At 38.3% G+C, this 17,904-nt stretch overlaps 1 protein-coding gene across 1 annotated transcript in view; it reads left to right on the forward strand.

The window, feature by feature from the left end:
- LOC110993984 (forkhead box protein L1) overlaps window positions 1–5,124 on the forward strand; it is a 50,835-nt gene extending 45,711 nt beyond the window's left edge. Inside the window, exons 8-11 of the mRNA XM_022260437.2 lie at window positions 318–387; window positions 1,324–1,428; window positions 2,432–2,548; window positions 2,872–5,124. Of these exons, the coding sequence (XP_022116129.1) occupies window positions 318–387; window positions 1,324–1,428; window positions 2,432–2,548; window positions 2,872–2,915 (336 nt within the window). The 3' untranslated portion in view covers window positions 2,916–5,124. The remainder of the gene's footprint in view (window positions 1–317; window positions 388–1,323; window positions 1,429–2,431; window positions 2,549–2,871) is intronic.
- Window positions 5,125–17,904: the final 12,780 nt, after the last annotated feature.

Consider the following 17,904-nt stretch of genomic DNA (forward strand, 5'->3'; position numbering starts at 1 on the left):
TAAAGTACACTATATTTGTGAATAATAAAAAATATTATTATTAAAAAAAATATCACAGTTCCTTCACTAATTAATCGAAAGGAACTTCGTTCTTTGACACCTCTCAAGTATTTTTTGTTAATGGGCGATGGTATCACTTAACTTCAGGTGAGTCTCCTGCATGTTTGCCTTCTATTACATAAAAACGCAATAGCATATAGAGACGCTTATGGAAATTGTGTCCGTAATAAGTTTTAATTATATTTATTTGAAATTTAGTAACACTTATTACTGTGTATTATTATTGTGTATGTAACAACATACTATTTATATTACAGTTGCAGAGTCCGCTACAACCCATTCCAATATCTATGAATACGCCGTATTCAATGAGTTTTCCGAGTTTTGGTAAGTTTTTATAAATTACATTTCTTCATTTATTCGTTAAGTGATCGCTTAACCGTTATTCATAATTAATATAATGACCAAGCCTGGATGGACTTGCGATGATTTGTCTTCCGCTGGTTGCGCGTATAAAATCGCACAGTTTTCGCAGACGCACTAATCAAGCGTCAATTTAATTATTAATTACGTAATTTTAGCGTACCAATTCTTAAAAGGCCGGCAATGCACTCGCCAGCCCTCTGGCATTGAGGGTGTCCATGGGCGGCGGTATCACTTAACATCAGGTGAGCCTCCTGCCCGTTTGCCCCCTGTTCTATAAAAAAAAAAATCACGGTCAAGTCACAAGGCTAGAGCCGTGTGACTATAGTGGTCTATATGATTAAAGTACTTAGGAAGAGTTATATATTATTCACTTTTATATCTACATTTGATTTATTACAATCATATTATAATCAAAATAGATTAATATATATTAATTTTTATACGTCAGTCACGTGACACAAAACGACCACCGATAGGTCGAATCAACGATGACGTAGCATGACAGTTAATATATATATATATTAACATGTGACATGGTCGACTTTGTTGTAATTAATATATTGTCCCTTTAAAAGAGTGTGGGAGTAAGAAAAAGTCCCAGGACACAATGGCAGAGGAGTAGAGTATTATTAAATAAAAAAATCATATCCGTTTACAAACCGCAACCGAAGTTATATAATACTGTCTTGTATTTTAATTTTGTCGGAAGGCTGCTGGTCGTAAATTAATAAAACGCTATTTTGCCTAGAGAAGCGTTTCGGGGGGTTGTAAATCCCACACTTAACAGTACTAACTCTATAATTATATGAACAAAAAATTCTATAGACACTAATAAATAAACTGAAATATTCTTTTAAATATTTCCAAACAGTACTTACTTTGAATTATCATTTTCAGATTCATCACCAAATTCCGCTCCATCGTATACGACGGGTGACAATCATCCAATGTCTCATCACGATGTTAGCGGCGGTGATGGCCCTGCTCATTACTGGGTGACAGGTAAAACCATTTAATAATCTAACTAAATGGAAAATTCAAAAATTTTCAGATTCAACAAAATTATATTGTTTCTGTATATAATATAATTTTGTACAATTTTCACTTTTATTATTATTATCTACATCATATAATCATTGCTAAACGATTACTTATATTACTATTACCATACATGTGAACTAACCCTTTTTTAATAAAAAAATATTCAGTTTTACTCCACTCTTTCCTACTTTTCGGTCTAATTGGTGCTATGCTGTGATAAAGGGTTCAATTATAAATAAAGACGGAAATGTTTTATTATTTTAAATTTCTACTGTTACAAAAAGGAAAGAAAGTCTTTAAATGGCTATATCGCCGAAATAGATGCTAAATTACAATTTATTTATGATTTAAAAATTTGTTTTTAATAAAACAAATTAATAAAACAATTATATTCTAAACTAGCCGTCCCGGCTAACAGTTTAATAATTGCGTGTTCACTTTAAGTAAAGTTAATTAAGGATTTCATGATGGTAACATTTGTACAATTTTTTTCAATTTATACAGAAATATTTTTTGCTTGCCATTGCGAAAGAAGTATGGCCGCCTTACATATTAGGGCTCATGCGTCTAGCGCTAATATTGCGATACTGTATTTTAAAGCACTTTCAACATTTGATGTGGTTACACATGTGTTCGATCTTCCTGAATTCGGTGTAAAATGATTTGTAGTTTTGTCAAGAAAAAGCATTTTCACAAGCTGCTGCGGCATTCGTAAAAGTTGTTAATGTATTTATTGTTATTCGATATTTTATTATTTATTCTGCTATTCGGAACGAAGATGAAACCACTAAAAGAAAGATAACTAACATCGGTCCAGCCGATCTTGAGTTATTAGTGGTGTAACTAACACGACTATGTTTTATATTTAGATGATAAACGCCTGATAAATGTATGAATTGGGTTTTGTTCGTTTGTTTATTTATCGTTCAATTGAAAAATATATATTGTGATTTTTATATTCCAGATTCCAACGCCAGTCATCCTAGGACATATGAGCATCCGAGCACGGTGCGTCCTGCCTCGCATGATGAAGGCATTGACATGGCCGAATCGGCTGCCAGATATCTGCTATGGTCTGATGGTACTTAAATTTTTATATGCGATTTACTTTTATTTAATTGCGATCACGAATACCTGTAGTCCTATTCAGTGACCATTTTTTGTCGCTGTTGGCATGATGGGCAGGGAAATATTTCGATTAAAGATGTCATCGTAGTGTTTCTAGTAACACAATGTAGATGTCGCTATAATGAAAATGTTATAAACAAAAGTCTTAGGGTGGGATTCCAAAACGAGACAGCGCGAACTAAGATTTCTATGTATAAATTCAATATATTTTTGTCGTACGGGAGTCAGACTAAGCTCGTTTCTAAACCCTTTAAAATGATACAATTTTTTTTACAGTGGGAAAGGATGATTCTTTAACGTTCCCTACTGGTGAGACCTAATTTAAAGGACTAAGAGGGAATTAAAGCGATTTATTAAAGGCCCACCGTCAACAGGATATATTAATATTTCATAGATGTCATTATCGAATGAAAATTCTTTAGAATTTTGTCCGTCAATACCGTTGTCTAATTATTGAGATCATGGGGCATGCTTAATATAAATAGCTAATTTCCAAATGATTAAAAAATGTAGTTGATGTGTTATAACGACTGCTTTATATGTAAAAACACTTATTTTAACAACTCCTAATAACTATCATACAATTTAGCCAATGGGCTCATTCTCTTATTGTGATTAGTGCTAAGAGACTAGAACTGTATAAAACTCATAAAAAAGGACTTTGTGTTTAAAGAATTCAGGTTTATAAAAAACAATTGAAATCAGTACTTATAACTAAAGTACCCTCTCTTTCGTCCCTTTTCAAATTGTGCGAAAATCGCCATGTAGCATTTAAAATGCAAATTTATATGCTTATATGATATTAACCGACTTCTAGTTAAAGGTATTCAATTCAATGTTTTTTTATGAACTATTTTCATACATTTAAACTTTGAATTCTTGGTATTACGATTTAATACCACTTAAATACAATAGTTAATTAATATAATTATAATGAATTTTTGCTAATACTACTGCGTTTATTATTCGATTACAAATACTAGACCTAAACGAAAACCAAAACGAATTATCTATAAAATCAAATTAGTAATGAATTCCAAGCTTTTTTATGTGATGTGTATTCGTAAGCGACAATTTTTTAATGCATTTATTGACGAAACAAATTATGGAAGTTGGAACATTCGTGTTTTATTTTTTTAAGAGCCTGCTTTTTTACGGTTCTAACGCTTTTTTAATATTGCTAAATAATATATCATTCTCTATACTATACCGCGTATTGTAGGAATTCGACTTTTCTAAACAACGATTTTTATTTATCGTTGAAGTGTGTACTCTTAAAAAAATAATCTAATTGCAGACTTTTAACTAAGTAACCTTTCGTCTGAGAATTCTTTAGTTAAAATGCTATAATTTTATGAATTAGGGGTTTTTTATCTATAACTCGTTGTACATAATTTTAAAAGGCCAAACTGATTATCAGCGCCATCTTTTATCTTTACTGTGCTTTTGTATACTCTCTATAATTTATATTTGATCTATTAATAAATGTATAAATGTGTTAAAATATTTTAAAACTATTAATATTACGCTGTGTATGATTAAGACATACATTATCTTCAATTATCTGATAGTTCTACTATTGTACCTAATTTATCAAGATAACTGATAGATAAATGATTTTTTTCTACACAAAAATCCGTCTATCTTCTATCACCGACTGAAAAAAAAGAAAGTATTTTTGGAAATTTTCTGTAACGTTCAGGGTATAAAATAAATATTAAATTTATAACTATATATATACTATCAAAATTCATTTTACTATCAATTCATTTAATACAGAGTAACTTAATTCAGAGCCGTAATAGTTTTTTACAATATATAATTTAATATTTAATGTTTTTAATTATGTGTGTTCCCGTTAGATGGCGCCAGATTCGCCTTGAATTGGCTATGAAATAGTGATAGTTCACTAGTGTCTTTATTCTGAATCTTACTCTGAGGTATACATTTAAAGAAAATATTCACCATACTGGTAATGTTTTAGTACATATTTTGCATTACCTATAGTAAAAAACTTCAACGTTACGTGGTTGTGGCGCCATCTCCCTCGAATAGTTAAATGTTGTGTCAAACGTGTGTAATGCATCTGTCGTGTCGTGTACTATACATTAATTGTACTATTATGAAGCATTGATCTTCAATGCTATTTAACTTTGGAATACTTAACTAGAAAATCCCGGGAATCACGGCATTATTAAAAGTCTTGCGTGATACTTTGAAATCACGCTAGATTATTATTAGGTAAAAACATTTCTATTGACATTTTTATTTATTTAGATGTCTTTAGTGTTAAGTTCATTGGGTGTTTACCAGTGTTTCTAGAGTTCTAAGTTAGGTGTTGTGCAAGTAAATTACGAATATTGACGTTCCTCCTTATTTCAGATTTTATGAACCATAGATATAAGTGTATGTTGGATATCCTTAACTTGTGGAACTGTTTTATCGATAGCATTTATGTTAATTTGTTTTTATTTATAGATATTTTATTGTTAATCTGTTGAACAGATTAAAATATTCAAATAAATAATAGTAAATGAATTTGTTTTTTATTTCGTGGCTAAATTTAAGGTGTTAAAATAATAATAATAATTTACTTATCTCCCATATAACATATAAAACAATAAATAAGATTACAGTTCAGAAGGTTTTGGGTGACTGGTTTCCAAACTTGGTAAGAACCTGTGATATGGATAACCAAGCTTCCATTCCACAGCAAAGTCATACTGAGTGGTAACAAAAAGTACATACACATATGAGTGAGCATGGGCGGAGCAAGAAGAAAGCAGTTAGGAGTTAGTAGAAATAAAGCTGTATTGATGTATGTAGGCCCTACATTGTAGGGTGTGTGTAACTGTGTGTCATAGTGGGAGTGGGTATGTACGCGTGGATGAGTGAGTGTTAGAAGGGTGTGTGTGGGTATGTGACAGGCACATGTGAAAATTATTTTAATACGTCTAGCAGATTTTCCGTTTGGTCATAGTTCAAAGTAAGTAAAAATTTATGAATAATTGCTTATCACATTTTTTAGTTGTTAGTTGCTTATCACGTTTCGTTTGGATATATTCAGAGTTTTATTAAGTATGGTCTTTAAGTAACAGTCCAGAACAGAGAACGATCGCTGAGAAAAAATAGAAAATGATAGGGTTATACAAACGCTATAATTGCGACATTTGTCCAATATAACGGTATCGAGGTATAACAGCGAATGTTGCTTAAGAATAGCGTATAAGATAAACAGCTGACGAACTGTAAGTACAGAACAAGTTTTATAAAGTTCAGCAGTAGGGAAACGAAAGGGAAGGTTTTATTGGTGCCTCCCCAGGTACACGGTAAATTAGCAGTGATTGTCAAAGCGACTCGTATATCATTCTTATTGTAGTGGAGTCAGCTACCCCACGCAGGCTTCTGAATACATACATTACCTTGCGAATACGTCCCAAAAGCAATTCAATGTGACCATTAAAGCTAAGATTGTGGTCTATCGCCCAAACCCAATAACTTATTTCAATCCATTTTTGACCATGTGAGATATAAATTTTATATTAATACAAATATTGATAAAAGTGTGCCAATAACCAAGGAACGGATTGTAATAGCCATCTGTCGATACAAGCTATCCATGGTAGGTCAAATCGGTGTATGTGTACCTTTGTATGAAAATGACAGTCCAACTGTGCCATTAACCTATCTTAAGATTCTAACTTACACCAGTTTATAAAATAATATGTTTTAAAACATAGAAATGTATATTTTAATATTATAAGTACGGTTTTAGTTACGCCGTTTAGTTTATATTGATTATCAAATATGAGTGTAAAGAGCAAAGAGATTGCATTTTATCCTTCGCCAAAAATGGATTGTTGAGGAGATCGATCCACTGTCACTGTCTGATCTCAGATTGCATCTTCAATCTGAGATTGTGCATTCATTATTGGGTTTGTCCGTATAAGTACGCAGAGGTTATTGTGCTAACATTTTGAATCCGAGGACAGTCGCATGAACCATTCGAGCGTTGCGGACGAGGGCAGCAATGAGTCATGATTGTCCACTGATGTTGTGGGTGGCATCCTCTCTCCTCCTCCCTCCATGTATTTTGTTTTGACTGAAATGAGCGCCAAGACATTGTAGCTAAACCAATCAGTCACAGTATCTAGGCCAGATTGAGCGTAAGCGAAAACCTCAAGTCGGTGCATTAAAGCCGTATCATCCGCTAAAAACAAAACTTGGAGCCAAGAACTAGCTAGACAAGACGAGACGGGTGTAGGCGAGAATATTCAGGCACTCGCTCTCGCTGAGTAACAATGTTTAGCCGCCGTTGAATTGCAGATAGTGACGGGCATTTATATCTCGCCTTTATTGTGCCTTTAAACATAACAATAATTAACTTTATCAGTAGAAAAAAGTGGTAGCCAAGTGAAATTGCATTTCTTAGTCACAAAACCCGCAGCTAAGAACTAGCAAGGCTGTACAAGACTGACCAGGCGTGAATATTAACGCTCTAGGCCAGTCCTGCAAAGCCTTGCTAAGTACCTATGTTCAGCCGCCGTTGAATTGCAGATGATGACGATAGTCCACAGCTCGCCTTATTGTGTCCCCAAGCATTACAATAAATAACTTTTACATTACAAATCATTATTTAGTCGAGTGGAATCGCATGTCATAGACACAAAACTCGGAGCCAAGAACTAGCTAGACAAGACGAGACGGGTGTAGGCGAGAATATTCAGGCACTCGCTCTATGCCCGTCAGGTGATGCCTCGCTGAGTAACAATGTATAGCTGACGTTGAATTGCAGATAGTGACGGACATCTATAGCTCGCCTTTATTGTGCCTTCAAACATAACAATCATTAACATTATCAGTAGAAAAAAGTGGTAGCCAAGTGAAATTGCATTTCTTAGTCACAAAACCCGCAGCTAAGTACTAGCAAGGCTCAACAAGACTGGACCAGGCGTGAATATTAACGCTCTAGGCCAGTCCTGCAAAGCCTTGCTAAGTACCTATGTTCAGCCGCCGTTGAATTGCAGATGATGATGATAGTCCACAGCTCGCTTTATTGTGTCCCCAAGCATTACAATAAATAACTTTTACATTACAAATAATTATTTTAGTCAAGTGGAATCGCATGTCATAGACACAAAACTTGGTGCCAAGAACTAGCTAGACAAGACGAGACGGGTGTAGGCGAGAATATTCAGGCACTCGCTCTCGCTGAGTAACAATGTTTAGCCGCCGTTGAATTGCAGATAGTGACGGACATCTATAGCTCGCCTTTATTGTGCCTTCAAACATAACAATAATTAACATTATCAGTAGAAAAAAGTGGTAGCCAAGTGAAATTGCATTTCTTAGTCACAAAACCCGCAGCTAAGACCTAGCAAGGCTCAACAAGACTGGACCAGGCGTGAATATTAACGCTCTAGGCCAGTCCTGCAAAGCCTTGCTAAGTACCTATGTTCAGCCGCCGTTGAATTGCAGATGATGACGATAGTCCACAGCTCGCCTTATTGTGTCCCCAAGCATTACAATAAATAACTTTTACATTACAAATCATTATTTAGTCAAGTGGAATCGGATGTCATAGACACAAAACTTGGAGCCAAGAACTAGCTAGACAAGACGAGACGGGTGTAGGCGAGAATATTCAGGCACTCGCTCTCGCTGAGTAACAATGTTTAGCCGCCGTTGAATTGCAGATAGTGACGGACATCTATAGCTCGCCTTTATTGTGCCTTCAAACATAACAATAATTAACATTATCAGTAGAAAAAAGTGGTAGCCAAGTGAAATTGCATTTCTTAGTCACAAAACCCGCAGCTAAGTACTAGCAACACTTTACAAGACTGACCAAGCGTGAATATTAACGCTCTAGGCCAGTCCTGCAAAGTCTTGCTAAGTACCTATGTTCAGCCGCCGTTGAATTGCAGATGATGACGATAGTCCACAGCTCGCCTTATTGTGTCCCCAAGCATTACAATAAATATTTTTTACATTACAAATAATTATTTAGTCAAGTGGAATCGGATGTCATAGACACAAAACTTGGTGCCAAGAACTAGCTAGACAAGACGAGACGGGTGTAGGCGAGAATATTCAGGCACTCGCTCTCGCTGAGTAACAATGTTTAGCCGCCGTTGAATTGCAGATAGTGACGGACATCTATAGCTCGCCTTTATTGTGCCTTCAAACATAACAATAATTAACTTTATCAGTAGAAAAAAGTGGTAGCCAAGTGAAATTGCATTTCTTAGTCACAAAACCCGCAGCTAAGACCTAGCAAGGCTCAACAAGACTGGACCAGGCGTGAATATTAACGCTCTAGGCCAGTCCTGCAAAGCCTTGCTAAGTACCTATGTTCAGCCGCCGTTGAATTGCAGATGATGACGATAGTCCACAGCTCGCCTTATTGTGTCCCCAAGCATTACAATAAATATTTTTTACATTACAAATAATTATTTAGTCAAGTGGAATCGGATGTCATAGACACAAAACTTGGAGCCAAGAACTAGCTAGACAAGACGAGACGGGTGTAGGCGAGAATATTCAGGCACTCGCTCTATGCCCGTCAGGTGATGCCTCGCTGAGTAACAATGTTTAGCTGACGTTGAATTGCAGATAGTGACGGACATCTATAGCTCGCCTTTATTGTGCCTTCAAACATAACAATAATTAACATTATCAGTAGAAAAAAGTGGTAGCCAAATGAAATTGCATTTCTTAGTCACAAAACCCGCAGCTAAGTACTAGCAAGGCTCAACAAGACTGGACCAGGCGTGAATATTAACGCTCTAGGCCAGTCCTGCAAAGCCTTGCTAAGTACCTATGTTCAGCCGCCGTTGAATTGCAGATGATGATGATAGTCCACAGCTCGCTTTATTGTGTCCCCAAGCATTACAATAAATAACTTTTACATTACAAATCATTATTTAGTCAAGTGGAATCGCATGTCATAGACACAAAACTTGGAGCCAAGAACTAGCTAGACAAGACGAGACGGGTGTAGGCGAGAATATTCAGGCACTCGCTCTCGCTGAGTAACAATGTTTAGCTGACGTTGAATAGCAGATAGTGACGGACATCTACAGCTCGCCTTTATTGTGCCTTCAAACATAACAATAATTAACATTATCAGTAGAAAAAGTGGTAGCCAAGTGAAATTGCATTTCTTAGTCACAAAACCCGCAGCTAAGTACTAGCAAGGCTCAACAAGACTGGACCAGGCGTGAATATTAACGCTCTAGGCCAGTCCTGCAAAGCCTTGCTAAGTACCTATGTTCAGCCGCCGTTGAATTGCAGATGATGATGATAGTCCACAGCTCGCTTTATTGTGTCCCCAAGCATTACAATAAATAACTTTTACATTACAAATCATTATTTTAGTCAAGTGGAATCGCATGTCATAGACACAAAACTTGGAGCCAAGAACTAGCTAGACAAGACGAGACGGGTGTAGGCGAGAATATTCAGGCAATCGCTCTCGCTGAGTGACAATGTTTAGCTGACGTTGAATAGCAGATAGTGACGGACATCTACAGCTCGCCTTTATTGTGCCTTCAAACATAACAATTATTAACATTATCAGTAGAAAAAGTGGTAGCCAAGTGAAATTGCATTTCTTAGTCACAAAACCCGCAGCTAAGTACTAGCAAGGCTCAACAAGACTGGACCAGGCGTGAATATTAACGCTCTAGGCCAGTCCTGCAAAGCCTTGCTAAGTACCTATGTTCAGCCGCCGTTGAATTGCAGATGATGATGATAGTCCACAGCTCGCTTTATTGTGTCCCCAAGCATTACAATAAATAACTTTTACATTACAAATCATTATTTTAGTCAAGTGGAATCGCATGTCATAGACACAAAACTTGGAGCCAAGAACTAGCTAGACAAGACGAGACGGGTGTAGGCGAGAATATTCAGGCACTCGCTCTCGCTGAGTAACAATGTTTAGCTGACGTTGAATAGCAGATAGTGACGGACATCTACAGCTCGCCTTTATTGTGCCTTCAAACATAACAATAATTAACATTATCAGTAGAAAAAGTGGTAGCCAAGTGAAATTGCATTTGTTAGTCACAAAACCCGCAGCTAAGTACTAGCAAGGCTCAACAAGACTGGACCAGGCGTGAATATTAACGCTCTAGGCCAGTCCTGCAAAGCCTTGCTAAGTACCTATGTTCAGCCGCCGTTGAATTGCAGATGATGATGATAGTCCACAGCTCGCTTTATTGTGTCCCCAAGCATTACAATAAATAACTTTTACATTACAAATCATTATTTTAGTCAAGTGGAATCGCATGTCATAGACACAAAACTTGGAGCCAAGAACTAGCTATACAAGACGAGACGGGTGTAGGCGAGAATATTCAGGCAATCGCTCTCGCTGAGTGACAATGTTTAGCTGACGTTGAATAGCAGATAGTGACGGACATCTACAGCTCGCCTTTATTGTGCCTTCAAACATAACAATAATTAACATTATCAGTAGAAAAAAGTGGTAGCCAAGTGAAATTGCATTTCTTAGTCACAAAACCCGCAGCTAAGACCTAGCAAGGCTCAACAAGACTGGACCAGGCGTGAATATTAACGCTCTAGGCCAGTCCTGCAAAGCCTTGCTAAGTACCTATGTTCAGCCGCCGTTGAATTGCAGATGATGATGATAGTCCACAGCTCGCTTTATTGTGTCCCCAAGCATTACAATAAATAACTTTTACATTACAAATCATTATTTTAGTCAAGTGGAATCGCATGTCATAGACACAAAACTTGGAGCCAAGAACTAGCTAGACAAGACGAGACGGGTGTAGGCGAGAATATTCAGGCACTCGCTCTCGCTGAGTAACAATGTTTAGCCGCCGTTGAATTGCAGATAGTGACGGACATCTACAGCTCGCCTTTATTGTGCCTTCAAACATAACAATAATTAACATTATCAGTAGAAAAAGTGGTAGCCAAGTGAAATTGCATTTCTTAGTCACAAAACCCGCAGCTAAGACCTAGCAAGGCTCAACAAGACTGGACCAGGCGTGAATATTAACGCTCTAAGCCAGTCCTGCAAAGCCTTGCTAAGTACCTATGTTCAGCCGCCGTTGAATTACAGATGATGACGATAGTCCACAGCTCGCCTTATTGTGTCCTAGCATTACAATAAATAATTTTTACATTACAAATCATTATTTAGTCGAGTGGAATCGCATGTCATAGACACAAAACTCGGAGCCAAGAACTAGCTAGACAAGACGAGACGGGTGTAGGCGAGAATATTCAGGCACTCGCTCTCGCTGAGTAACAATGTTTAGCCGCCGTTGAATTGCAGATAGTGACGGACATCTATAGCTCGCCTTTATTGTGCCTTCAAACATAACAATAATTAACATTATCAGTAGAAAAAAGTGGTAGCCAAGTGAAATTGCATTTCTTAGTCACAAAACCCGCAGCTAAGTACTAGCAACACTTTACAAGACTGACCAAGCGTGAATATTAACGCTCTAGGCCAGTCCTGCAAAGTCTTGCTAAGTACCTATGTTCAGCCGCCGTTGAATTGCAGATGATGACGATAGTCCACAGCTCGCTTTATTGTGTCCCCAAGCATTACAATAAATAACTTTTACATTACAAATCATTATTTTAGTCAAGTGGAATCGGATGTCATAGACACAAAACTTGGAGCCAAGAACTAGCTAGACAAGACGAGACGGGTGTAGGCGAGAATATTCAGGCACTCGCTCTATGCCCGTCAGGTGATGCCTCGCTGAGTAACAATGTTTAGCTGACGTTGAATTGCAGATAGTGACGGACATCTATAGCTCGCCTTTATTGTGCCTTCAAACATAACAATAATTAACATTATCAGTAGAAAAAAGTGGTAGCCAAGTAAATTGCATTTCTTAGTCACAAAACCCGCAGCTAAGTACTAGCAACACTGTACAAGACTGACTAAGCGTGAATATTAACGCTCTAGGCCAGTCCTGCAAAGTCTTGCTAAGTACCTATGTTCAGCCGCCGTTGAATTGCAGATGATGACGATAGTCCACAGCTCGCCTTATTGTGTCCCCAAGCATTACAATAAATATTTTTTACATTACAAATAATTATTTAGTCAAGTGGAATCGGATGTCATAGACACAAAACTTGGTGCCAAGAACTAGCTAGACAAGACGAGACGGGTGTAGGCGAGAATATTCAGGCACTCGCTCTCGCTGAGTAACAATGTTTAGCCGCCGTTGAATTGCAGATAGTGACGGACATCTATAGCTCGCCTTTATTGTGCCTTCAAACATAACAATAATTAACTTTATCAGTAGAAAAAAGTGGTAGCCAAGTGAAATTGCATTTCTTAGTCACAAAACCCGCAGCTAAGACCTAGCAAGGCTCAACAAGACTGGACCAGGCGTGAATATTAACGCTCTAGGCCAGTCCTGCAAAGCCTTGCTAAGTACCTATGTTCAGCCGCCGTTGAATTGCAGATGATGACGATAGTCCACAGCTCGCCTTATTGTGTCCCCAAGCATTACAATAAATATTTTTTACATTACAAATAATTATTTAGTCAAGTGGAATCGGATGTCATAGACACAAAACTTGGAGCCAAGAACTAGCTAGACAAGACGAGACGGGTGTAGGCGAGAATATTCAGGCACTCGCTCTCGCTGAGTAACAATGTTTAGCCGCCGTTGAATTGCAGATAGTGACGGACATCTATAGCTCGCCTTTATTGTGCCTTAAAACATAAGTTCAATAATTAACTTTATCAGTAGAAAAAAGTGGTAGCCAAGTGAAATTGCATTTCTTAGTCACAAAACCCGCAGCTAAGACCTAGCAAGGCTGAACAAGACTGGACCAGGCGTGAATATTAACGCTCTAGGCCAGTCCTGCAAAGCCTTGCTAAGTACCTATGTTCAGCCGCCGTTGAATTGCAGATGATGACGATAGTCCACAGCTCGCCTTATTGTGTCCCCAAGCATTACAATAAATATTTTTTACATTACAAATAATTATTTAGTCAAGTGGAATCGGATGTCATAGACACAAAACTTGGAGCCAAGAACTAGCTAGACAAGACGAGACGGGTGTAGGCGAGAATATTCAGGCACTCGCTCTCGCTGAGTAACAATGTTTAGCCGCCGTTGAATTGCAGATAGTGACGGACATCTATAGCTCGCCTTTATTGTGCCTTCAAACATAACAATAATTAACATTATCAGTAGAAAAAAGTGGTAGCCAAGTGAAATTGCATTTCTTAGTCACAAAACCCGCAGCTAAGTACTAGCAAGGCTCAACAAGACTGGACCAGTCGTGAATATTAACGCTCTAGGCCAGTCCTGCAAAGCCTTGCTAAGTACCTATGTTCAGCCGCCGTTGAATTGCAGATGATGACGATAGTCCACAGCTCGCCTTATTGTGTCCCCAAGCATTACAATAAATATTTTTTACATTACAAATAATTATTTAGTCAAGTGGAATCGGATGTCATAGACACAAAACTTGGAGCCAAGAACTAGCTAGACAAGACGAGACGGGTGTAGGCGAGAATATTCAGGCACTCGCTCTCGCTGAGTAACAATGTTTAGCCGCCGTTGAATTGCAGATAGTGACGGACATCTACAGCTCGCCTTTATTGTGCCTTCAAACATAACAATAATTAACATTATCAGTAGAAAAAGTGGTAGCCAAGTGAAATTGCATTTCTTAGTCACAAAACCCGCAGCTAAGACCTAGCAAGGCTCAACAAGACTGGACCAGGCGTGAATATTAACGCTCTAAGCCAGTCCTGCAAAGCCTTGCTAAGTACCTATGTTCAGCCGCCGTTGAATTGCAGATGATGACGATAGTCCACAGCTCGCCTTATTGTGTCCCCAAGCATTACAATAAATATTTTTTACATTACAAATAATTATTTAGTCAAGTGGAATCGGATGTCATAGACACAAAACTTGGAGCCAAGAACTAGCTAGACAAGACGAGACGGGTGTAGGCGAGAATATTCAGGCACTCGCTCTCGCTGAGTAACAATGTTTAGCCGCCGTTGAATTGCAGATAGTGACGGACATCTACAGCTCGCCTTTATTGTGCCTTCAAACATAACAATAATTAACATTATCAGTAGAAAAAGTGGTAGCCAAGTGAAATTGCATTTCTTAGTCACAAAACCCGCAGCTAAGACCTAGCAAGGCTCAACAAGACTGGACCAGGCGTGAATATTAACGCTCTAAGCCAGTCCTGCAAAGCCTTGCTAAGTACCTATGTTCAGCCGCCGTTGAATTACAGATGATGACGATAGTCCACAGCTCGCCTTATTGTGTCCTAGCATTACAATAAATAATTTTTACATTACAAATCATTATTTAGTCGAGTGGAATCGCATGTCATAGACACAAAACTCGGAGCCAAGAACTAGCTAGACAAGACGAGACGGGTGTAGGCGAGAATATTCAGGCACTCGCTCTCGCTGAGTAACAATGTTTAGCCGCCGTTGAATTGCAGATAGTGACGGACATCTATAGCTCGCCTTTATTGTGCCTTCAAACATAACAATAATTAACATTATCAGTAGAAAAAAGTGGTAGCCAAGTGAAATTGCATTTCTTAGTCACAAAACCCGCAGCTAAGTACTAGCAACACTTTACAAGACTGACCAAGCGTGAATATTAACGCTCTAGGCCAGTCCTGCAAAGTCTTGCTAAGTACCTATGTTCAGCCGCCGTTGAATTGCAGATGATGACGATAGTCCACAGCTCGCTTTATTGTGTCCCCAAGCATTACAATAAATAACTTTTACATTACAAATCATTATTTTAGTCAAGTGGAATCGGATGTCATAGACACAAAACTTGGAGCCAAGAACTAGCTAGACAAGACGAGACGGGTGTAGGCGAGAATATTCAGGCACTCGCTCTATGCCCGTCAGGTGATGCCTCGCTGAGTAACAATGTTTAGCTGACGTTGAATTGCAGATAGTGACGGACATCTATAGCTCGCCTTTATTGTGCCTTCAAACATAACAATAATTAACATTATCAGTAGAAAAAAGTGGTAGCCAAGTAAATTGCATTTCTTAGTCACAAAACCCGCAGCTAAGTACTAGCAACACTGTACAAGACTGACTAAGCGTGAATATTAACGCTCTAGGCCAGTCCTGCAAAGTCTTGCTAAGTACCTATGTTCAGCCGCCGTTGAATTGCAGATGATGACGATAGTCCACAGCTCGCCTTATTGTGTCCCCAAGCATTACAATAAATATTTTTTACATTACAAATAATTATTTAGTCAAGTGGAATCGGATGTCATAGACACAAAACTTGGTGCCAAGAACTAGCTAGACAAGACGAGACGGGTGTAGGCGAGAATATTCAGGCACTCGCTCTCGCTGAGTAACAATGTTTAGCCGCCGTTGAATTGCAGATAGTGACGGACATCTATAGCTCGCCTTTATTGTGCCTTCAAACATAACAATAATTAACTTTATCAGTAGAAAAAAGTGGTAGCCAAGTGAAATTGCATTTCTTAGTCACAAAACCCGCAGCTAAGACCTAGCAAGGCTCAACAAGACTGGACCAGGCGTGAATATTAACGCTCTAGGCCAGTCCTGCAAAGCCTTGCTAAGTACCTATGTTCAGCCGCCGTTGAATTGCAGATGATGACGATAGTCCACAGCTCGCCTTATTGTGTCCCCAAGCATTACAATAAATATTTTTTACATTACAAATAATTATTTAGTCAAGTGGAATCGGATGTCATAGACACAAAACTTGGAGCCAAGAACTAGCTAGACAAGACGAGACGGGTGTAGGCGAGAATATTCAGGCACTCGCTCTCGCTGAGTAACAATGTTTAGCCGCCGTTGAATTGCAGATAGTGACGGACATCTATAGCTCGCCTTTATTGTGCCTTAAAACATAACAATAATTAACTTTATCAGTAGAAAAAAGTGGTAGCCAAGTGAAATTGCATTTCTTAGTCACAAAACCCGCAGCTAAGACCTAGCAAGGCTGAACAAGACTGGACCAGGCGTGAATATTAACGCTCTAGGCCAGTCCTGCAAAGCCTTGCTAAGTACCTATGTTCAGCCGCCGTTGAATTGCAGATGATGACGATAGTCCACAGCTCGCCTTATTGTGTCAATAAATATTTTTTACATTACAAATAATTATTTAGTCAAGTGGAATCGGATGTCATAGACACAAAACTTGGAGCCAAGAACTAGCTAGACAAGACGAGACGGGTGTAGGCGAGAATATTCAGGCACTCGCTCTCGCTGAGTAACAATGTTTAGCCGCCGTTGAATTGCAGATAGTGACGGACATCTATAGCTCGCCTTTATTGTGCCTTCAAACATAACAATAATTAACATTATCAGTAGAAAAAAGTGGTAGCCAAGTGAAATTGCATTTCTTAGTCACAAAACCCGCAGCTAAGTACTAGCAAGGCTCAACAAGACTGGACCAGGCGTGAATATTAACGCTCTAGGCCAGTCCTGCAAAGCCTTGCTAAGTACCTATGTTCAGCCGCCGTTGAATTGCAGATGATGACGATAGTCCACAGCTCGCCTTATTGTGTCCCCAAGCATTACAATAAATATTTTTTACATTACAAATAATTATTTAGTCAAGTGGAATCGGATGTCATAGACACAAAACTTGGAGCCAAGAACTAGCTAGACAAGACGAGACGGGTGTAGGCGAGAATATTCAGGCACTCGCTCTCGCTGAGTAACAATGTTTAGCCGCCGTTGAATTGCAGATAGTGACGGACATCTACAGCTCGCCTTTATTGTGCCTTCAAACATAACAATAATTAACATTATCAGTAGAAAAAGTGGTAGCCAAGTGAAATTGCATTTCTTAGTCACAAAACCCGCAGCTAAGACCTAGCAAGGCTCAACAAGACTGGACCAGGCGTGAATATTAACGCTCTAAGCCAGTCCTGCAAAGCCTTGCTAAGTACCTATGTTCAGCCGCCGTTGAATTGCAGATGATGACGATAGTCCACAGCTCGCCTTATTGTGTCCCCAAGCATTACAATAAATATTTTTTACATTACAAATAATTATTTAGTCAAGTGGAATCGGATGTCATAGACACAAAACTTGGAGCCAAGAACTAGCTAGACAAGACGAGACGGGTGTAGGCGAGAATATTCAGGCACTCGCTCTCGCTGAGTAACAATGTTTAGCCGCCGTTGAATTGCAGATAGTGACGGACATCTACAGCTCGCCTTTATTGTGCCTTCAAACATAACAATAATTAACATTATCAGTAGAAAAAGTGGTAGCCAAGTGAAATTGCATTTCTTAGTCACAAAACCCGCAGCTAA

This window comes from Pieris rapae, chromosome Z, assembly GCF_905147795.1.
Source record: "Pieris rapae chromosome Z, ilPieRapa1.1, whole genome shotgun sequence".
Classification (NCBI taxonomy): Eukaryota; Metazoa; Arthropoda; class Insecta; order Lepidoptera; family Pieridae; genus Pieris; species Pieris rapae.